General features: G+C 31.8%; 2 protein-coding genes and 1 long non-coding RNA gene across 3 annotated transcripts; 1 reads left to right on the forward strand and 2 right to left on the reverse strand.

Annotated features, from left to right (window-relative positions):
- The first annotated feature begins 364 nt into the window (after positions 1–364).
- On the forward strand, positions 365–10,565 carry LOC117132116. Its single transcript, XR_004455613.1, has 2 exons — positions 365–4,274; positions 4,437–10,565. It is a non-coding gene; the product is annotated as an uncharacterized LOC117132116 (long non-coding RNA).
- Positions 10,566–11,602: 1,037 nt separating this feature from the next.
- LOC103852684 (MLP-like protein 31) lies at positions 11,603–12,805 on the reverse strand. Its single transcript, XM_009129580.3, has 2 exons — positions 12,370–12,805; positions 11,603–12,144 (listed from the first exon to the last, which is right to left on the reverse strand). The coding sequence occupies exons 1-2, from the start codon at positions 12,746–12,748 to the stop codon at positions 11,867–11,869; spliced, it is 657 nt and encodes a 218-aa protein (XP_009127828.1). The 5' UTR covers positions 12,749–12,805; the 3' UTR covers positions 11,603–11,866.
- Positions 12,806–19,755: 6,950 nt separating this feature from the next.
- On the reverse strand, positions 19,756–24,300 carry LOC103852685 (MLP-like protein 34). Its single transcript, XM_009129582.2, has 2 exons — positions 21,038–24,300; positions 19,756–20,642 (listed from the first exon to the last, which is right to left on the reverse strand). The coding sequence occupies exons 1-2, from the start codon at positions 21,249–21,251 to the stop codon at positions 20,365–20,367; spliced, it is 492 nt and encodes a 163-aa protein (XP_009127830.1). The 5' UTR covers positions 21,252–24,300; the 3' UTR covers positions 19,756–20,364.
- Between the last annotated feature and the right edge of the window lie 200 nt (positions 24,301–24,500).

Below are 24,500 nucleotides of genomic sequence, written 5' to 3' on the forward strand. Positions count from 1 at the left end.
ATTTAGTATAGAATATAACAACATATGTATTGACTATATATAGAAGTTGGGTGTTATTTTAAAATGACATATGTATAGAGATTTTTCAACCATTACTTCACTGGCACAAAACATTTATAACTGTAAATACCTTCTTTTAAAAGCAAAACTAATAAAAGCGTGTACAACAAATATATTTTGATATATATTATATGCATCAAGTTATAAAGGTTGGAAACATTGCAAAACTGTTTGGAGCAAAGTTTTTAACTTCACGATTTTCATCTTGACGTCAGTTCAGTGTCGGCCCTGGCCACAAGCAGAAGAAGCATGGGCTTCCAGCTGACACGATAATAAATATTTTCGCAGCCACATATTTATATAAAGTGACTTTAGCCTATTGGTTATAAGAGAAATTACCAGTGCTAGAGGTGTTGGGTTCAATTACCCTTAACTGCATTCATTTATTTTGGCTCTAAATATAAAATGGGACACGTGTCACTCCCAGAACGCACGAATTGATGACGTGGCTTCACGGAAGCGAGGCGAACATTTCTTTATATATATAAATTATATAGTACATACTTAATATTATAATTACATGTCACTTACAAACTCAAGAGCATATTCGAAACTAATATTATTCTTAGAAATAAATTATTAATGTGGCATCTTATGAATTTAATTCAAACGTAACGATTAGGAAGAAATCAAGAAATTAAAATAAAATAAGAAACATCTTCTCTTTAATTATTTTCCAGGCAGTATGTGTCTGTTCAATTAGCCATTAGCCAGATTCCTCAATGTCCTTACATCCATTGATTTAGAATCATTCGCACAACAAATTCTTCTCGATTCAAAGGTACGTAGTAGGTGCATTCATTTCAACATGTCACACGTTGTTTTTGTCATCCATCAGTCTATATCGTATCACTTCATCCATATTAAACAAAATATCTTAGATGTATAAACGTGAGTTCCACCTAAGATTTGCTAATCAGCTTTATACAACAATAATCCTTCAGTCGTTCTCAATTATTTTGTCTTAAAAACAGTTAATTAATATACAATACAATAAAAATGAAAATACAATACAATATTTTTTAAAAGAAAATACAATACAATTAAAATGTGAAATAATCTGAATTTTTTTTTACTGAAGAAAATCTGAAAACAATAGGATACATCAAACTGAAAGTTCAAAACCTAGTGATTTGTAGACACCATATCATAGTTCATATGTAATTTGAAAAATAATTACCAAATGTGTACATAAAAAGCCAATTTGTAGACACCAATTTGTTTTGTTTTAGTGCTAAATCTATACTATTAAAATAGGATTCTATTATCTTTTTTACCTTAACCTGTCATTTTCTTTACTAACATTGTATGTTTCATTAAGGGCAATCAAGTAATATTAATAACACTTCTATATTGGGTCATTTTTTTCGGATCCAGCCCATATCAGATCTCTCTTGGGCCATATGGGCCGATTAAGAAATCAGATCCAATTCTCACATTTTTTTTTCCTTTTGGCCATTGAGTCTAAGTTCAAATAATTTTTTTCAACTATTCTTAATTATTATTTTTTCTTTTCTTAATATAATTTAAGCATTCATAAAAAAAATTGATTTTTTTTCATTGAAAAGTATAAATCTTTATTAAAAGTATATAAACTTTTTATTAAAATATTAATCACATAATAGAACTAATTTATCAAAGTTATACCAACTTAATTCATTAAAAAATAAAGTTTAATTTTTAAACATAAATAGTCATTTAAAATAAAATATGATAAATAAAGATAAAAAGTTTAAGTATTTTATAAAATAAAACACAAATATATGAACATATGACATTTACTAAATATTTGTCAATTGAAAAAAAATAATAATAATAAACTCGCGCTTTCAAAGCGCGGATCAAAATCTAGATTTCTTTAACAAATAAACATAGTTGGTTAAGACTGTAAACTTAAAGAAAAATTAGGGACCAAAAGAAAACATGGAGAAAGATATGTATTTCAGTTTTTTCAAAAAAGAAAAGAAAAGATACGTATATCAGTGTGCCAAAACCTTCTTACACTAAAAAATAAATGTGAGTTACGTATCTACATTTACTCTATAGCGAGCTTTAACATGCTTAATGCTTTTAGCTGACAGGTGTCCGTCCAAATTAAAATAGATTAATCTTCCTTATTAAAATAGAAGTACTATTTTTATCTACTATTTAGAAGTCTACTAAGACCATTTCATTAATCACATAATATGACATAATAATTAATAGAAATATTAATAATAAATTAATTTTAACTATAGATTTGAATTTTATTTTCAGTTATAATAAAATTTGTTGAGAAAATTCTAACAAAATCCTACTAAATTTTTAAATAATTTTTATTAAATTTTGCATTAATTAATTTCGTAATTAAGTAATATAATGCTTTCGTTTAAATAAATTATCATCTACCACTAAAACGGGTTCAAATTGTTAATCATGTCAGTTTTTTTTATACAAATGAAGTTATTAACATATATTAAAAATTTATTTCTACAGCTATATATTTTTAAAAATCATATGTTAAAGAATATTTTTTATTTGATTATTTAAAATTATGAAAACTCAAAAACGTAATAAAAAAGGTAAAATGTATAAAACAAACCCATATATTAATAAAGTAATAAGAAACCTAAAAAATAAATAAAGAGTTATAAAATACATAACATTATGATATAAATTGTATATTTAAATTTATATAATAATATCAAAATTAAATATTTATAAAATAAAAATATACCCGCACGATGTGCAGGATAAACTCTAGTTTATTTTTAAATTTATTATATTTTAGTCCATATAACTTTTTAATTGAAATGCCCCAAAATTGAAATTGTCAAAATTAACCCTACTTATAATTCCACATTTGAAAATAACTTATTAATATATGGTGATATATAAAATAGAAATAATTTTTTATTAAATAATTGTACGAAAAATCTTATAAATAAAATAGATTTAGTTAGAGAGATATTTTATTATTGATTGATATTAAACTATCAATTCACCGTAACAATATTTAATACAATTTTTTTGTAACTAACGGAAAACAACAGAAAAACAGTATCAAATTAAAAGTGACTAAACTTCTTAAACTTAAGAATTCACTTTTTACATTTTCTTAGTTTATTTTCGTTGCAAATGTTGTTATGCTCTTCTCTTATTTAAATATGATATATCTTTAAAATTTTGAATTTATTTTACTGTTTTATTAAGTTAACTATCAAAACTAATTAAAAATATTTATATTATAATTTTATTTAAAAATTAGTGGACTAATATATTAATCTATTAAATGTTTTCACCGTTCACAGAAAATATCAGTTTTTAACAAAGGAAACAAAAAGTGAAAGCATATCCAGAGAACATAAAAAAATATTAAACCTTTAGTAACACACTTAATAAGTTACAAAATCTTACCAAAAGTTTAGTATAAATCTTAATAAGTTATAACAAAAGTTTTGGTACGACTTTGGAAAGCTTTTGTAAGACTATTTAACTTATTAAGAGTTACTAAAGTTTTAATATTTGTTTCATGTTCTCTGCTTTCACTTTTTGTTTTAATATTTTTAATATTTAGTGAACAAAGCTTATTGCTTTTTGAATTAAAGATTGGACCTTTCGAGCATTGAATATAGGTTTATAGATCGTATAGAGTTATAGTTACATCGAGGAGTCACAATGTGACGGTATTGGTGGCCACCATGTGAGCAAGATCTCAGTTTGATCTTCGTTTCTTTGCTAAACAACAGACTACATTTTGTTTTCTAGTACATAATCTGGTTTAAGGGTCAATCTCCTTTAATTTATAGCATTTTCTTTTTGTAATCGATACATGTGTCTTAGTTTCGACATGATCTTGTTCAAAGGTCATCTCCCATAGCTAATTAACATAAGTTCAGGCTTACGCACAATCTTGTTGAAGGCCATCTCTCAAATTCACTAGTGGGTAGTTGCGGAAAATTGTTATCTGAGATCGAGTATTAAGGAAAACGAGACATGACTGAATCACTGACTTGGCCTAGTTGATTGTATCCATGAGTTTGTGTACCCTGTGAAGCATCATCACTACTTTTTGATTTTCTGTTTGTGGATTTATTTTTCATCTCTTTTGAAACCCTTTTATTTGGTCGTTTCTTTAGAAACTGAAGACGCGTGTGATCAATAGTAACTGTAATCCAGTGTGGAACGAACAACTGACCCTTTCCATTAAAGATCTGGATGATCCAATCCGTCTGGTAAGCTCTCTCACGTCTATTACAATGGTCTCCCTGAGAAACCAGTGACTGCGTTTTTATCTTCACCTACTATTTACACAACACAACATGTTTAGTTGACCTAATCTATTAGCTTCACATTGTTGATGACTTGATGCATTCTTTTGGCTCATATGATGTCAGATAAAGACTGATTCTCGGGAGATGAATGGGTGATGTGGAAATAGACATAAGTCCTTTCTTAGAAGCCCATCAGATGGAGTTAAGATTTACAGAAGCTCCCCAATGGTTGTGCAATCAAGAGGATCCGTCCAGGAAGGACCAACTGTTTGGCTGAAGAGAGCAGCATCAATTGGAACAATGGGAAGGTCAAACAAGACATGATTCTTAGACTAAAGAATGGAGAGCGTGGAGAAATGGAGATCATGCTCGAGTGGACTGATGGTCCAGGCTACAAGGATCTCATGATCCAAGAAGACACCATGGATGCAACTAAACGATTGGACTAAGGTGCAGAAATGTTCAAGAGAGACCGTGAAGATGTGGTTGTTATTTTCTTCTTCTCCTCATGGAAAGACAAGTTTGCCTTTATTTCTGCTTTGGTCTTTAGCTGTACATGTTGAATATAAAACAACCCGTTATATATGTACATTTGTATATGTTTCTACTATTGAAAAATTGAAGCAAACTTTCTAGAAACTCTTCAAGTTTTTCTTAGTTTCTGCTAATGAATATGTATATATATATATTGCTGGACGAAGCACAAAAAGGTCAACGATGTTGACTTTCATCCACTGTCAAGATAGGAGATGCACAGATAGACATCAAGCCGTTCCCTTAAGATTCACAAATTGGGTTGGCATGGAAATGAGATCAAGACAGTCTAAAGAGAGCAAAATCGTCTACCATATTGGCAATATCATTCATGACATTGATTCTTTTGTCGAGGAACGTTGAATGTGGTGGTAAAGAACTCTGAGAGACAGAGATTGACGTATTCTGATGATTCATATATCATGATAACTTCTCATTTACCGTATACAAGAAACGGTCTCAAGTTCTTTACCAAGAGAGGAGGATTAACGTTTTCTGAAGTGGAGAAGATACTATGTGATTTAGCTGCATTAAAGTACGCAAATAGACAGTCTAAAGTCGCGCTTACTCTAAGCACCTTAGATAAACTATTTAAGAGAGAATCAATCACTATGATACTCCTCTCAAAGGAATTAAGGCAAGAGTCTAGCTTTATAAGATCTCCCTGCTTTAATGTTTCTATACATATTATAACATTCTTTTTTTTTGTTGGTGTATGTTATTAGATAGTAGTGAATGCTGGTAATGGGTCAGGAGGGTTCTTTACGTGGGACGTTCTAGAAAAGTTAGGATCCGAAACATTCTGTTCACTCTATCTTAATCCAGATGGGATGTTTCCTATCGATTGATTAGTTTATGCGACTTATAATAATTAGTACGGATATAGGAATTACAGTAGTGACGAATGCAATAACGAGTATGGGGCTCACTAGGTTTATAACGGAGAGAGGAGGGAGACATTGTTTGTACAGAGTAGGGTATAGAAACGTGATCGACAAGGGAGTAGAGTTGAACAGAGAGGGCATCGAGACACATCTCATGAGTCATTATGGAGACTTCAAGACATGGTGCTGTTAAAGAGAACCACTACTTGGATGATGGTTAGTTAATTATGATGTAGGCCAGAATGGTTTATTTGCATGTGTGTTCCACGTAAACGCAAATAAACAATCATGGATCAAATCCTCTTTTGTTCTTATGGGTTTATGTTGATATATGGTTATTAAATTATAATCTTCTAATGTTTTTAGCTGCATACATAGTGGTGAAAATTATGATTGAAATGGTGAGAATGAGACTTGCCGGATCAAATGAATGTATAGATAGTCTGATCAAAGATCTTGAGGAGCCGTTAGAAGCGCTTGGGCTGCGGATGAATATTTTGTCAGAGCCAAGAGATGCAATAGAAAAAGGCATTGAAGCTATTGCGACATTCAGTCAATATATCGAGGTATCATAGCTTTATTAGTAATCCGATTAGTTGTGGTCCTTGTGGATGTAGCTTTAAATTTCAGAATTATAATTTAAATGGTTATTAGGAAGGAAAACTAAAAGGATGGGAACTAGACTCTTGTGGAGAATGTTGGGTAATTGAAGGTTGCATAGTGGACTCAAATGATCATCAATCTGCCATTGATGCTCACATGTACAGGTAATTTATTTTGTTTACAGATTCTTTATATCATATGATGATATTAGAAATTCAACTTATTAATTTACATAAATAATAATTCAGGGTAAAGGTGAGGGATGAAGATTGAAGAGTGGGGAATAGTATGGGTGGGTGCACCGTGCACATAAGGCAGAGCATTCATATCCCTAACATTGTTCTTAGTATGCAATCAATGCTTTCTGGTGGATGTCTCTTCATGACAAGACTCTTCAGAGACTTGTAACTTTTTCATTCTTCATAATTCTAATAACTAAGTCTTACTCCGAATATGAAATTTTGAAGAACTTAATGTTCAAATGTTTTTTTTGTTGTTGTTGACAACGTTAGAGTAGATTTACGTTTGCGCGATTCAGGTTTTTGGAATCTGTTGGGATGGCTAGATTCTTGGATATAAGGGATTTCAGACAATTACATTGCAAGTCAACCTTGAAGACTTTTCAGGTAAATTGAACTTGTGATGTTAACTACATGCAAATAAATCGTTGTTGTCTACATTAGAGAAAAGTACAGATACATCACTCTTGCATGTTAGCTACATGCAAGTCTTTGAAGTCTTCACAATGGTTTATTGATCAAGAAGAGAATTAAATAGAGTTAACGTTTTAGAAGTCCACGTTATTTTTTAATTAATGAAATTAAGCTTGTGATGTTAACTACATAATTTTATTAAATTGAGAGATGTTGCCATGAATAACATATACTTTATGTAATTAAGCATACACTAGTTTAGTATGAATAGTTAGCCATGTGATGGTCAATACTTCAAGTAACCACCAATCATTTTTTCTATTTAAATTTTAATTAGAAATTTAAAATTTGGCATCTTATTAGATTTCAAAGCTCTGCCTTTATTCAAGGGACAATAAAGTATAAAAAAACTGTTTTTGTTATTACATAATTTTAAATTTTTATTCTATAATCTCTATAAATTTTCAAGAAATATTATTTTTTTTAATTTTAAATTTATTTTGATCGTATTGTAAACATTCACTTAACTTATGTAAAGCATCTAAAAAAACTCTATTTTGAAGTTTCCAATACTCTATATTTGAAATTTAAATGTGTTCTCCAAAAGCAAAACTTCAAAATTAACTTCAAAACTATTTGTCTTTTACACTATAGTCCTTATATTTGTCATAATAAATTTAAATTCATAAAAAAATTGTAAATAACTAGCACGTATATAAAATTACAACAACAATATTAATTGATAAAATATTACACTAAAATAGAAAATTTTAAATAGAAATACATAATTAATAATAAATTTCAAAAAAAATACCATATTATCCATAAAATTATTTCTGTAATGCAATTCGAAGTGAAAATGACTTTTTTTTTTATTTTTAATTTGTAGATTACGAACTAAAAAATAGTGAAATCGAGTGATATTAATACTTGTAAATACATTAGATCTGAACAAGAAAGTAAAATAGGAAAAAAATATTGTTAAAAGACTTAACTAGTTATTTAACAATTATTCACGTGAATACATTCGATCTGAATAAGAATGATTTATACGGAAAAGACATCAACTAACAACAACAAACATTTTCGGTTACAAAAAAAATTGTTTGAACAATATTTTGGAGGTTTCAGGTCAAATTACATGAATATTAGTGTTGATGTAATATTAAGATTTGTGTAATAGTTATGTCTTCATGTAATTTTTAATGCTTGTTTTTGTAAGTTTCTTTTATATAATGTTGTTTTCTAAATTTAGTTTTAAAATATTTTAAATATTATTCTAAAGTTTTATTTAATTTTAATTGTAAAACTTAAATTTATAAAAAAAAATGAAAAATTTATGAGATATAAAATTTTTAAAGATTAAAAAGATAAACAAAAAAAATATTTAAAAATCATAAATGTGATGTGTAACTGTCGGGACCAAAATGTAAACAAATATGAAACGTCAATTGAAGTTTTGAAGTTTTTTTTTCATAGAGCAAAAAACTTCATATTTGAAGTTATAAAATGTATTTTAAAGAAGTAGAGAAATTTCTTTTTGATTTTTATTTTCCTTCCTTTTCCTATTTATTATATTATCCTCTTGTTACCCGTAAAATCTACGGGTAACAAGAGGATAATATAATAAGTCGCAGGAGGAGTTCGAGAGAGAGATGAGAAAACTCGGCAAACTGATGCATAAGAATATCATTGAGATCAAAGGGTACTACTGGACGCAATCTCTGCAGCTCCTGAGCTATGAGTTTGTCTCAGGGGAAGCTTATACAGACATCTCCATGGGGACGAGTGCGTTTGCTTGACTTGGCGTGAATGATTCAGCATCATTCTTGGGATAGCGATAGGTCTTGCTTATCTGCACAGGAGTAACATCGCTCACTACAATCTGAAAGCAACGAACGTGCTCATAGACGCAGCTACATGAGAGACCAAAGTCGCTGACTTTGGGTTGGCTAGGCTATTTGCCTCGGCGCTGGACAGGTGTGTCTTGAGTGGAAAGGTAAAGAGCACGTTGGGGTACACAGCCCTGAAGTTTGCATGCCGGACGGTCAAGATAACAGAGAAGTGCGATGTGTACGGGTTTGGGATCTTGGTGCTGGAGGTGGTAACGGGGAAGAGGCCGGTGGAGTATGCGGAGGACGATGTGATGGTGCTGAGTGAGACGGTGAGAGAGGGGTTAGAGAAAGGGAGAGTGGAGGAATTCGTTGACGGTAGGCTGAGAGCGAACTTTCCGGCGGAGGAGGCAATACCAGTGCTAAAACTAGGGTTGGTATGTGGGTCCTAAGTGCCCTCGAATAGGCCGGAGATGGAAGAAGTGGTGAAGATAGTAGAGCTCATACAGTGTCCCTCTCAGGAGTTTGACTGACGATGACAAAATGGAACAATATTTCTTTATTCCTTCTTGAGTTTTCATATATATAAAAGTTCCATCTTCTTCTAAAGAAAGGTTTTGTTTTATTATGAGTTTATCATGCTAGCTGAGCTCAGTTCAAGGAATCTTTCACACTTGGGTGGTTTCATTGTAATCAAAATGTTGAAGGTTGTTTTTGGTTCATAAAGTAGATCAAAATGTTTGAGGTTTCTCTGTTTGTTATGCCCTTTCTATCATTCCCACATTTTTATTTGAATCTTTGAACATACATTAACATATTCAGAAGATGAGGAAAATAAGCGTAATGGAGAATACATAGTACATTTGAAAATCTTGATTTCGAAGGGATGTACAGTCGGTCAGCAAAATGATAAAGCAAAAATAAAAGGGAAATAGAGAAATCCACCACCACCACCATTGTGAAGTGAGAGACCCCAAGGTCCAAAGCTTAAATTCCAAGCATAAGCTTTTTCTGTAATGCTTTCATTATGTTTCGAGAGCTCCCACACACGTACTCATTTCTTTTCACCTTTTTTTTGTGACGCTCTTCTTTTCACCTTTATTATAGATAAATAATTTACGGTTATGATGAAGTGCTCACTTAGCGAATGAATGCTATAAAATATAGTACTCATTTTCATTTTAACACAGACTGCTGCAAGTAAGTGTTATAAACTTATAATCTAAAGTAAGTTTTCCGAGCAATTTTTCATATTAAATAAGTTCAAACTAATATGAACATTATTTATTTTACACTATTACTTAAAATATTTCTGAATTAAAAGAAAACTTTTCCACTTTGATTATATGTTTTTTTCTTAACACTTTAACTATATGTTTGTTTTCAAATAATATATATTCTTCTTCGTATACTTCCAAATAGTTACTCGAAATTTGCATTTGTCAAAAATTTAACAATATATGATGTACACAGTACAAATCCAAATGATTAAGAAGTATATAGTTAAGTTTCAAGGGCGTTAACACTTAAAAATAAAAACTCTCACCTTTAAGTAAACGGCAACGATACGAATTGAAATACCTTAAATATTTTTTGTGAGATCATAGATCTAAGTGTTAAATTATAATATAAAAATCTTATAATATTAAAAATGTTATAAAATTAACAAATATTACGTGTGAAACGCGAAAAATGAGTTATCAAAACATATAACATATACAAATGCATAATTATAATATTAAAAATTTGAATGACTCGAATAATTATAATTTTTGGTATTACAGTTTAAAGAATACATATAATTTTAAAATTAATTAAATATTTTGAAATATTTAATAAAATTTATGATATATTTAAGTTACTAATCCGCCCGTAGGGCGGGCCAAACCCTAGTTATATTAAAAGCATGAAGCATAACCACAGGTACAAATCTTTGCTTAAACAACCATCAGCTTTTCACCAAGGCCCATTTTACTCCAAAAATGGTAAGATCAACAACATCAAAGAATACCACCCGAACCACATTTCAGCACATCAAGTATCCTACCAAAAGAAAACTACGGAGAAGTCGTAATAGATAATCACCTTCTCGCATCAGCTATGACTTCTAAAGCTCTTTGCTGAACCCTAGAGAGCATGAGTGCTCATCATTTTGACAGTGTGATAATTGCAGGAGGGGATGCGATTTTGCTTCAAGTTTTGAAAAGACCACAAACTCGGACGTATTTTAAATCGGAAGCTTTTATTCTTCATAATCTTTTGAGAAACTTTACTAGTTGAAAATAAAAGGAGGAAATTAGAGAGTCAAATATATGTGATTTTCTCATTGCCAAAAGTGCTACTTTCCTTCAGTGGAACTTTTATTTTTGAATGAAAGAATATAATAGTGTCTGAAGGTGACTGATTATCTATTACGGCTTTTCGGTAATTTTCTTTTGGTGGGTGATAGGTGAGATGAACACAATAAATAAGTAATCTACCGCACGTAAAATGCTATCGACCATGACATATATGTTTGTTGGTTTGTGTTACTGTGTTATCACCAAACTTCAAACATGTATGTTGCATGTTATTTACCCAAATTCCTAATATATTTATCAATCGTAGTTTGAATTAACCAAAATCACATCACAAATCGTACATTTAGTACTATTTTTTGATAAAGTACATTTAGTACTATACTAATGGTTTAAGCAAAACTATACACGAAAAAGCTACTGCTCGTTAGTTTTTTTTTACTGCTCATAATGATAGGGATTCGTAATCATGATGATAGGGATTCGTAAATCCAAACAGATATTATTAATACAAATTACACACAGTCTTATTATATAGTAGCGTCATAGCTAGTACACGTCGCTTCTCAAAGATACAACTTGAAACGTAAATTGATCTTATTATACACACATAATCATGGCACACTCATCATTTATATCTCTCACAAACTCGTACTTGGCTCCTTAATCCCTTATTGCGTTTAATTAAAATACAGAAAGAAAGGCACATCACACATTCTTTATTAAAAACAGACACACACACACATTCCTTTATTCCTCGGCCAAGAGATGTTCGTCGATCTCTTTGGAGACTTCGACACAGAACTGGAGGAGAGTCTCGGGATGAGCAACCTCGTCGCTAATCTTCTCATACTCAAGGTGCCAGTGAACAATACTCCCTGCCCCACCGTGCTTAGGGGTCACCTGGATTGTGAGCAAGAAACTTTTGTACTCTTTCATCAGATCACCTTCAATAACTCTAAACGTGATCAGGTTCTTCTCCGGCTCCACCGCCTCGATCCTCTCCTTTGCAACCTTTGCCTCTCCATCTGCAAACAATATAACGTTTAATAGTTAATATAGGTTTTAGGTTAAAACTTTGTTAAAAAAAAGGTTAAAAATATATCGACATATGTATTAGTAAGATCGATATATACACTAGAACCATCTCTTTTTAGTCACTGAAAAATCTACAAAGCGGTTACATGCTTAAAATTTATACTTTTTTCTAAATCTTATACATAAGGAAAATATATATAACAACGTTAACTTGCCATGAACGTAATTCCACAAGATGATGGAGCCGGGTTTGCCCCAATCGCCTTCGTGCAGATCACAGCCCTGAATGTTGCCTGGAGATGCTTTGGAAACATGGTGTGGTTTCCCGGTGAACATGTGATGGAACTGCCCAGCAGAAGCTTTGATCTCCACGTCTGTCTCAAGCTTCCCCACCAAGCTAGACGTCTCCGTTGGCTTCACCTCATCTTCCACCGATTTGTTTGTAGCCTCGACCGCTTTAGGAGGTGCCACCATCACCTTGGTCTCAGCTTCTTCCGCCGTTGCAGCCTCCACCGTTTTAGTTGGTGCCACGGTCACTGACGGCTCCGCCTTTTCCTCCATCTTCTTCGCAATTTCGGTAGCAACATCCGCCATTCAAGGAAATTAGGGTTGTAAAGAGTGATATTCTTTTTATGAGTGAGTTTCCTTTGGAATTTTATAGCCCTTTTGAGCAACTGTTGAAGAAAAAGACTATTTTTTTTACCACTACGTACCCCCATCATTATGACCCGCCAGGTGACAGCGATGACGGAAAGATGAAAGTGAAAAATACATTCATCATTTCCACCTACTCTTTAATTCTTTATGCGTCTCAAGATTTTTTTTTTTTCTAAATGGTGAAAATTTAACATATTTAAATTAACCATTACCCAAAAAATACAATGAATCGTTTGCGTTGATAATATACTACAATCATAGGGTACTTATAATCTTATTTTTTTTTAACGCTGATTTATTATGATCTTACAATTATGATATATGAAATATTACATAGACGATTCGACAACCGACAATACTACCTGCCTTATGAAGACCTACGCCTAACTGCATCATCTGAGCCGTCCTATGAAGATTCACGCCTGGCCAGATTTACTTGCACCATGTTGAAGATCCCTTGCAAGCCTTTCCTCTGTAATCTGCATAATTTTTTAATAAACCGCTCTCTCCGTAAATTAAAACATGAATTTCCTGTAATCTGCAATAAATTGATTATTGCCCTGTGTGCAAGTGTTTTATGATTTGGGATTGCGTTTACAAACGTTCCCCTATTGTTCGAACCCTACTAGCAACAAAGTCATTTGCACGTTGGAAAGCAGGGGTTGAGTTTGTCCACAATGTCTGCGTGGGTGCATGTCTAGACCCTGTAAAGCAAAGGTTGAACCATGTTCTTCCAAACCCCAGTTGAAAAATCTGTGGGCTAATTTTTTTCTGTCGGGCTGACTCATTCCTGGAATTAGACGGGAGGCTCAACTCAAGTCATTCTGTGCAAGACAGCAGTCCTTCTTGCTCCAGTTCCGATGCCTGACCGAATGATAATTATTGAATCCACTGAACAAAAGCAATGGAAGGGATTGGGAGACAAGAATCAGTGGTTGCATACTTGACAAGTCACATTTTGTGGTTTTCTAATTTTTTATTAAAAAAATGCATGTATGTATGTGTAATGTGTGTATATAGGGTTTTGATCTTTGCAACAAATCCAAAAGCAATTCAACAAAAAGACAATAACGTCGTGAAAAAATAAAATAATAACAATATATTCTCCAAGTTCTTGTGTTACTCTTCATTTCTTTTATTTGCAGGCTCATTTCACCCTCTTTTTCTTTATTGCACAAGAAGTCAAAAGAAATGATACCACATGTTTAGCGAGTAACTAATCATTAATAACCATACGGTATACTCCAATCCTTTCTCGTGTTATATGCACAGACGGCAGACGCATTTGCAATTACTTAATAATCGCTTATTTATTTATTTATTTACTTAACTCATCTAAAAAAAATTTACAGAGACAAAAATCCTAGTACAAACTTAGGCTTTTAACCTCTTTTCAGGAGACAGAAGGTTTCGGAGGAATCGATTTTCCCTTTGATTCTGATGAAAAAATACACTCAAAACCAGATCTAAGTGTAAGTTGTCAATGAAACCTGTGTAATTGCAAGGCTGAGCAAGAGAGACCAATCTATTCCGGAACGGGTCACAATGATCTTCATAAATGCTGTTGAGGATCTCGAATTTGCAATGTGAAAACATAAATTCTGTATTTTACTGTGCTTTTAAATATTCTGTTCACAAAAAAATGAAAATTATATAAAAGAAAGACATATACATCAATACAAACATTCATTTATTATATACTCCATCTGTTTCAAAGATAATGTATATTCTAAAGTTTTCACACTTATTAAAAAAATACGTAAAATTTTGACAATAAATGCATTGTTTTCTATATTTAGATATTTTCTATGGTTTTTAACCAATCAAAGTTCAGTAAATACAATTAATATCTTTAAAATTTCTAATTTGCCATTATTACATACATTGAAAATATAAGATATAGATTATTTAGAAACAATTTTTTTCTCTAAAATATGGATCTAAAATATGGATCATTCTGAAACGTAAATAGTATTTATGAAAGACATAGACAATACAAACAAGAAAAGAAGAGGATAAACCGATCAGTTAAATTTACTTTCCTTTTCTGTATTGACGTCTCTCTCTTTCTCCTTTTTTGTATTGACGTTTTTGTATTTCCTTATTCTTTTTTTTTAACGCTGGATAATTATGTTATTACAACTATGAGAAATATTAGAGACGATTTTACATGCCGTATAAGGCTTCACCTGAGCCGCCCTATGAGATCTATGTGCAACAAATGAATGTTACAGTTATTTACAACTATGGGCTCAGCTGATTCCTCTTTTTTATCACGTAAAATATATAATATAGGTTTACAACCAATATGATTGTTTTATTGAATGTAATTGAGTTTCTAATTCCATAAACTTTCCTATAGTTAGTTAGTAGTAATGTTTTTTTTGTATTAAGTTAGTTACACATCAACACTCACAATTGTTAAGAGAAGAGTCATGCTTTCTAAACATAAAGTTTAGGTCTCTTAGATTAAAATTCATATCTCTTCAACACAACGTTTGATCTCTATATAAAAATCAAACATGATCTTCAAGAATCTGAATTCTCGATGTGTCCTCTCGGTTCGAACAGCAGCTCCGACGAGGATCTCTATATAAAAATCAACATGATCATTATATTGTTTGTTTTAGTTGTCTTTTTGTTTTAGTAGTTTAGATAAAAAAAAAACCGCTCGGTTTGTTTAGATTAAGGAAGTTTGTGTATTCTTAATGATATAAATCACTAGTTCTCTGTGGATACGATCTTAAAGTGCTATAATGACATATCATTCGATTGCGGTAGCGTGCACATTAGGTTAATTGGTCTGTGGTAAAATGCAGAAATCAAGAAGTTGAATTATCAGATAGTGCAAAAGATTCTTATTTCACTTCGAGAGAGGTTTGATAGTATTGTGACCGTACTCAAATAAACTAAGGATCTAACTGTACTATCAATTACAGAGTTAATAGGCACATTAAAAACCCACGAGAAGCGTGTAGAATTGCGAGAAGAACAATCAATAGAAGGAGCGTTCTATGGAGAGAAACTTATTTTAAAAGAAAGAAACAAAAGTGAAGATAAACATCACAAGAAGACCGATAAATGGTGTGGTGTTTGTGAACAAAACAATCACAATGAAAGTGAATGCTGGTCAAAGAAAACAAAGAGCCAAGGTGCCTCTTCAAAAAATATTGTAAACAATGAGAGAAAGTGTTTCGTGTGTAGCAAACCGGGACATCTAGCAAAGAACTGCAAACTTAGAAAGACCGAAAGTGCGGATCTAAGCAGTGAAGAAACATAAAATGACTCAGAAGATGAAGGTCACATCTTATTTAGTGCAGTTGAAGAAGAAACATCATCAACAGTGGATGATGAAACATGGTTAGTTGACAGAGGAAGTAGTAACCACATGACCAAGGAAGTCTCATACTTCATCACTATTGATAAGAGTATAAAAATACTAATCAAAGTGGGAAATGATCAACGAGTAGGGAAAGAGAATAACCAAGTGATTACAAGCCAATGAGAGAAGATCATCAAATAGGCGTTTCTAGTACCGAACTTAGAAAAGGAATATGTTAAGTGTTTCGCAGATGGTATCAAATGAGTTTTTAGTCTTGTTTAAAGCCAATCGATGTTTCATACATGATCCTCAAGGAAGATGGATATTGAATATCAAGATGAAGCACAAGAGTTTTCCATTTAGATGGATTAAATCGTAGACTAATGCATTACTTGCACATGAAAAAAGAGATGAAATTGGAAAAAGAAAGAAGTAAATAAGGTTCTTTTTCCATCAAATGAAACTGAGTTTCAAGAGGATCAACAAGATCAAGAGCCAAGAGTTCTCATAGATACTCAATCTGAAGATGAAAATGAAGAAGACTCTTTCTATAGGCCAAGAAAATTCTAATCTCTGAATGAGATTATGCAACAAACATAGGAGATGGCTCAAGCACATAAAGTTCTTCAAACAATGAGTGAAGATCTTCAAAAAATTGAGGAAGCCGTTAAGAGTTATGATACAAGCTTGGAGTCAAAGAGAAACTCAACTAAGGAGGAGTGTTGAATATAATTGAGTTTCTAATTCCATAAGCTTTTGTATAGTTAGTTAGATTAGTAATGTTGTTTTGTTTTAAGTTAGTTACACATCAACATTCAAATTGTTTAGAGAAAAGTCATGTCTTTCTGAACATAAAGTTACGTCTCTTAGATTAAAATCATATCTCTTCATCACAACGTTTGATTTCTATTTAAAGATCAAACATGATCTGTAAAATTTCATGTGTGTGAACCACAATAAGTTAATAAAGTTAAATTTTCAGTACTACTCTGTTTTCCTCTCATATAATATAAACAGAGCACCATAATATTGATAATCAGAAAATTGTGATATTGATAATTAGAAGATTGTGATATTATAGTTTTACTCTGTTACTACAGAACAAAACAGAGCATAGAATCATCAACATGTTTCACTCTAAACATGAAACTGAACAGAACAAGCATTAAGCCGACAAAAGGAAAAATAACATGCAAAAGTAAGCGGTCAATTTGACTTACGCAGTTTCATCAAAAGCAAAATATTGGATATGGAAGAATTGGTGGTTGGTTCGACTTTAGTATCACTTGACATAGCTTTTCAACTTACTATTTCTAGGGTAACAAGCAACGACCAAGTGCTTCAAAACTGAAAGTAAGCCCAAAAATAAGCCCCTGTCTAGATAAAGACCATATATATTGAGCGGCTTACTTCAAAATTATGTATCTACTTATTGTATTTAGCCTGATTTTGGCTATGTGCTTTGCTGTGAGGGCCATCTCCTAGTGAAAATGACGTAAGGGAGTACTAGCTGTACTCTGGTAGGGTAGAAATGATTCAGTCTTAGGCAGTTAGACTGTCCACGACCGAAAGAGATCTTGAGCCCTAAACGTGTTGAAATTTTCAAAGTTAGCAATACTCTTGATTTCTGAGTTGTTTGCTAGATACGTTCACTCAGTAATGAAACCTAGTGTTTCTACCAAATATAAATCGTTTCAAACGTAAAAATATATGTTGTCTTCCGAGAAAGAGAATTGCTCCACACAACTATTTCAAGACATTAATATCTTCAATCTATAGGTAATTTTGATTTAATTATTTTATATTAACAACGTCTATTGGTTATCTAAATCATGATTCAAACATTTGTAGGCAGGTGCTTGAAAAAATTAGTTTGACGTGTCTCTTTAATTACTACATAAGAACAGTAGATTATCTGAATCATGAAACAACCAAATATCAACAGTAGACTAGTTAAGTCATGAAACGATAACATTAATCAAATAAATAACTCAACTAAATCAGCACTATAATACCACCAGTGCATCTCCAAAGAAAGACACCTCAACATTTTTGAACTGTTTAGAGATGACTCCTCAATAAATGAAAAAATTAAGTAACGAGTAGAAACAAAACAAATTTACATGTCACTTACACATCATCATTCAGACTTCTCATTTATTCTCTTTAGTATTTCTTTTTTTTAATATTTACTTTATTATCAATCCAAAACACGGGTATAACAATGTCAAATTACAAGCTTCATTCAACCAAAGTGTCCTGAATCAAACACAGCGGGACTAACTTCGCACGCCCACTAAACGATGCCATCCGCTACACCGATCCGGAATCCGTAGAATATCATACACCGTTGATGTTAATCAATTCATGAAGGTAGAGTTTACCTCGATGCCTCAGTTGCCGGACTTCTCATGAAATCGCCGGAGTAGCTGGTATTCAATGATCTCTTGAAGCTCATAATATTAACTGACGCTTAAGCTCTAAACCGAACGGTACAAGAGAGAAAAGGAAGCAAACTGTGAGGGAAGCCGACAGGTTCGCTAAACCGCTGGAAAGACCGAGGGAGACAATTCCAGCTACAAAACCTTTTAGTTCCTGCAAAAAAGAGGGAGATAAGTCGGCTAAGATGAACAACACCCCGCTTAGCACCGGGATAACCTATCACTGCCCAGGCCTCCATTCGAAAACCCGTCAGACTGGATCGAGAGCACAAACAACAACCTATCACTGCCCAGGCCTACTCTCTTTAGTTAGTTTCATGGCACTAACTAAATCAAAGTAAAATTGATATCTAACAATTATGTTCCCGAAAGGTTGGTTTACCTCTCCTTTTTTTTTGTATATTGACTCTTTTAATCTCTTATGTGAATCTGTTTGATTATGGCAAAGCCGTTACATGTGAGAAGCCACATTCTTCTGTGTTCAAACACGAACAAGACCAAGAGCGATATGCATATAGAACTAGGTACATGACACATAAATTTTAGATCGTCTTTGCTTCTTCACTAAACACTTTTATTTTAAGTATGTGCATCATGAATTTTAAGAAGCTGGCGTAAAGTTGCAAAAACTCTATCATATTCGTTAGCTATCAGAAATCAGGTTGATGCTTTATATAGGAATGGAATTTGTGTGATGAGTATGTGTGCTTGCTGAAATGATAAGTTGATGTTTTGTGATAATGATATATGATGAAGGATACAGAATATTATACACGCACTTATATTGAATTCCTCATCTCTCCCTCAATGATAAATTTTTGTTTGTTATTAAATAGTTATCTTTAGGCTTCTTACTTCTTAGATCTGTCTATTTCAAATATGGTCAATGTAAATATTGCAAATACCAACTACTCGTACAAAATCTTAAAAGAGTTAAAGAGTGTAACAAAACCAAAATAATTTTAAAAAAGGAATAATCATCATTTATACTGAAAATTTTACCTATTAATTAAACACAAAAGAGTAATGAAACAACTGAATAGCAAAAACATGAATGGTAAGTATATAGATGCAGGTACCATAAATGAGATATAATCTCAGTGCAAACAATTATCACATTCGCATTATCTTCTGTCAACGGGTCTATTGGCCTATTATTTGATTTTGAACCATTTGACTACTATTGATACTTTCTTGTACGTTTATCATTGTCTTCGGATGCTCGCTTGATTAATTTGTGTGTGTTAGTATCGTAATGTCAACCTATATTTATTTACGCGTTATTGAGATCATTTTCAATGTATTTTGCTATTTTCACATTTAAAATACAGAAATTCTATAATAGAGATAATATATTTTTCTAAAATAGTAATACTCCAATATATTTTTAAAAAATATTAATTTCCAAAAGAAAAAAAGATTTCTATTATAGAAGAAAAAGATTGGAAAAATTTCATCTTTAAATACTATTATAGAGATGAAAATAATAATAGGTTGAAAATGCCCGGATAAAAATGAATATATAAAACTATGAAAGCAGAAAACGAGGCTTATTGATCCAAACATATATCACATGATTTATAGCTTCACTAAAGACAAACATGAAACACTTACACATAGTAAATAGCAGAATTCATCATATATATATATATATATATATATGTATTTATTTATTTATATCATTAATTATTAAACACTTTTTTAATTATTAAATTTTTAAAGACTGAAATCGAAATGCTCAACCGCACATACAAGTACTGATAGGATTTTTACACGAGGGGTACTCTCCTCTATTCCTCAGACAAGAGATGTTCGTCGATCTCTTTGGAGACTTCAACACAGAACTGGAGGAGAGTCTCGGGATGAGCAACCTCCTCGCTAATCTTCTCGTACTCAAGGTGCCAGTGCACAATACTCCCCGGCCCTCCATGCTTAGGGGTCACCTGGATCGTGAGCAAGAAGCTTTTGTACTCTTTCATCAGATCACCTTCTATAACCCTGAACGTGATCAAGTTCTTCTCCGGCTCCACTGCCTCGATCCTCTCCTTTGCCACCTTGGCCTCCCCGTCTGCACCAATTATTTAATACTTTTCATTTGTTTGACTTTAAGAATACCTTGAATGTTAGTTCAAAATCTTATTATATGTACATGTATTCAAGTGATAGTATTATTAAGTATATATATATACATATATTGGTCATCGCCTCGTGGGTATATGAGATCCACATATAGCGGTAATATTACTAAAAATGGGATTTCTTAGATTCTTCCTATTATTATAAAGTAAGTGATAGTAGTTTAATGGGAGTTCAAAATTAATTTACGCTAGACAGAACGCTTTATATATTGCACTACATGATATAGACAGTGGCATACCGCATACGTGGTAAATTAGACTTAAGAAATTGCGGTTTAATAAGAATCCAATGATAATAAGAAAAAAGTGTATGAAGTTGACTTGCCATGAACGTAGTTCCAGTAGACGATAGAGCCGACTTTTCCCCAGTCCCCTTCATGCAGGTCACAACCTTGAATGTTACCTGGAGATGCTTTGGAGACATGATGTGGTCTGCCTGCAAACATGTGATGGAACTTTCCAGCCGAAGCTTTGATCTCCACTTCTGTCTCAAGCTTTCCGACCAAACTAGACGCCTCAGTTGGTGCCGCCTCAGCCATTCTTTCTACCTCTGATAATTAATGCTTATCTTGAGAAAATAGGGGTTTGAGAGGAGTGAGTTCCCCTGTGACCTCTTTAGCCCTATTTGTAGAGGAAATGGTTGAGTATCTGTTGAAGAAGACAGCGTTTGATCATTAAACTAATCTCATTATTTGTTGTATTCCATGTGAACCTCATCCCCGTTATTATGATTTAGTAGATTATTTTGTTTTATTTATACAGTCATCTATTCATCAATCACACGATGGCCGTCGCTTATTTCGTTTTCGCAGTTGCTAAAAGTCTCTGCTCAGATATTTATGCATAAATATATAGTTATTAACATAATTATTGGCAGCAGGTTGCTTTGTTAAATAATTTCGAATGATCCGTAAAAGATCACGGCCATTGTTAATCAATGAAGACACCTTAGTTTCAAAATAGAAAAATAAATAAATTAAAATTATTTCAGATTTTGACATAATAAAAGGCCATACTCGAGGATTTTTCTGTCGTTAATTAACTACTTTCTTCATAACGTTTTGCTAGAAAATACCCTCAGAAACAATTTGTTTGAAAAACAACATAACCTGGCCATAAGAAAATATTTATCGATTTTTCAAGAATAAAAATATTTATCTACTTCAAAACCTGTATTTCACACATTTTCTACAAAAAAACCTATATTTCACATTTCAGAAAACGTGAGATTCCAAAAACACCGTTAACCAATTTGGATTAGAAAAAAACAGATTTTTCAAAGAAAGCAAGGAAACAAAAGAGTGTCACACAGACAATAATTTTCTAATGCTAATTGATTGATCTTTTTCTAGTTCTTAGCTATTTGTTAGCATATAAATCTAGAAACAAAAAGTAATTATAACCTTATAAATAATATAAGTGAAAGATAAAGGACACGACAAGGCTAAACTGAAAGCCTTTGGTAAAAAAGACGTCATAGAAGTGAAAGATAAAGAACAAGACATGGCTAAATTTAAGTGATGAATTTTCAAGTCAATTTTGAAAAATGCTATTTTTTCATTAGAACGTACGGTCGAATCCACTAAATAAAATAAACAATATAAATTAGATGAAATCAATTAAAACGCTTAACACAACTTCACACTATACTTATCTAAGACCTGCAGTTAATGTTTATAAGTTCTTGATTTTAAGCTTGAAAGATACTAATCATCGGTGGTGTTGACATGGCAAAGAAAGTGGTGACGCTGACGATCCAGAAGATCAGGTAGTTCGAAGTCACGTTACTATATCACGTTTCATAAAAGCGTGGTTATGGTTGTGTCTTGAGGATGATGATGTGTGATCATGCAACCAACGTGTCATGTGTTTTTAGTTTAAAGTTATGGATTTTAGTTTTTATTCCTAGTTTATAGTTTAGTTTTAGTGGGTGTTTGCTTAATAGCTTTCATAGGTTTTGTTTAATATATGAATTATAGTTTGGTTGTGATGAGTGCAGGAATGACGAGAGATTTAATGGTGTTTAAGGGTAGTGGGTTTCACATGGGTTATCATTTATCAAAGATTTTCTATAGTTTAGAATTTCTTAAGATGTTTTGTTATTCGATAGTTTGTAATATTGTGGTTATAATTTAACCATTACGGGGAAATTTTACTGGAACACTAAGTTTTTAGGTTAAGCTGTTTAGATTGAGTTATGGATCTTGAAGATTATTTTTTGGAGCTGCAGTTGCGCCCATTATACCCATTGTGAAGACCGAAGAATAGCTGAAGTATTCATCCCACCTTGTTTAAGTCGAAGTTTTTAGGGAGAACCTACTGATTTATATCTTCGACATAGTATCCACGACATACATGGTCTACTTTATAATTGCAGATTTGTGTGTTGCATTCCCATGTTTATCATGCAGGGAGTATTAGAGATATATTAGAGAGCAAGATGTGTATCTTGCGAACCAACTGTTATGGACCTATGAAATATATGAAACCCAAACGGAAAAATATTATATAAATCTTATTGTGATAAGAATTAGATAATTTAGATATATATCATAAGATTTGGATAAGTTCTATTAGTAGTTGAAATAGGTCTACGTCTTGTGTATACATACTTCTCTCTTGTAGGTTATCAAGACACAACACAATAATTTATCATATTCTATTATACTTTACAATATCTAATAGTTTATATATATATATATATATATATATATATATATATATATATATATATATATATATATTTAATGGTTTCTTTGTTGTACTCAAATACAAGACTCTCATGTGGAGAATTAATTCACCAAGAATCTCCACTCAAAATTAGGCCTTATCATTGGATAATTATATTTCTCAATTGTGATGGAGCTTGCTTGCTTCTTATATTACTAGCTACAACAGAAGAGGTCTCACTATTATCAGCTTATAATTATATAAGTTTAACATTCGAGTGTGTTTCAAAAAAAAAAATAACATTCGAGTAACTTTCTCAACATTAGATTACCAAAAAAAAAAAAAAAAACTTTCTCAACATTATCAGCTTATACAAGTTCAACGTTGGCATTATCCAGAATGATGCGCCTACAAAGTTTGGGCCTCGTATAAAGTTCAGGCCTATGTTGGAATCTAAGCTATTAATTTAATGTCCTAATTTTTTCTAATGTTGAAAAAAGTTGTTTAAATTTTAGACCTTTTAAAAGTTGTTACTACGCTGCTTAAATTTTGGACCTTTACATTTTTATTACAATATTATCACTACTTAAATAATACAACCGGTCTTAACTAAATCAACATTGCCTAATAAAATAAACCGATATCATATCCCAAACTAAACCTTCAGTTATTAGAAGAACAATACAATACACAATTCTTATAACATGTCTTAACCACTGACTTTATTAATGGGACATCAAATTAATATAGATGACGTCTTTGCTTCTCTTCAAATCACTAACTGCAACATAACAAAATATAATTAATTCATACTAGATTTTTTAACCGCGCTACGCGCGGATAAGATATTATATGTATTTCTCAATTCTAAAAAAATAATGTATAATATTATATTACATTATTTAAAGAATATAAAATAAGACTACATAACATAAATATATTTTTTCAATTTTCTTTGTGGAAATCATTATATTGTTTGATTGTTGTACTTGATTCACATATTTGCATAGTTATTTGTGATAGATGAACAACTATATTTTTATTATCAGTAAATAATATATATTTATTATATAATATAAGAAAAATGAAATTATTTACTTTTTAAACAAAGTTGTCTC

Source organism: Brassica rapa, chromosome A02, assembly GCF_000309985.2.
Source record: "Brassica rapa cultivar Chiifu-401-42 chromosome A02, CAAS_Brap_v3.01, whole genome shotgun sequence".
Taxonomy (NCBI): Eukaryota; Viridiplantae; Streptophyta; class Magnoliopsida; order Brassicales; family Brassicaceae; genus Brassica; species Brassica rapa.

Bases quoted from the DNA above. Each gene is read 5' to 3' on its own strand.
- LOC103852684 (XM_009129580.3), bottom strand. From the start codon at position 12,748: ATGGCGGATGTTGCTACCGAAATTGCGAAGAAGATGGAGGAAAAGGCG. The intron at 12,145-12,369 runs GCAAGTTAACGT...TATTGTTTGCAG, and splicing joins CTTGTGGAATTACGTTCATG to ATGGAGAGGCAAAGGTTGCA.
- LOC103852685 (XM_009129582.2), bottom strand. From the start codon at position 21,251: ATGGCTGAGGCGGCACCAACTGAGGCGTCTAGTTTGGTCGGAAAGCTT. The intron at 20,643-21,037 runs GCAAGTCAACTT...TAATTGGTGCAG, and splicing joins CTACTGGAACTACGTTCATG to ACGGGGAGGCCAAGGTGGCA.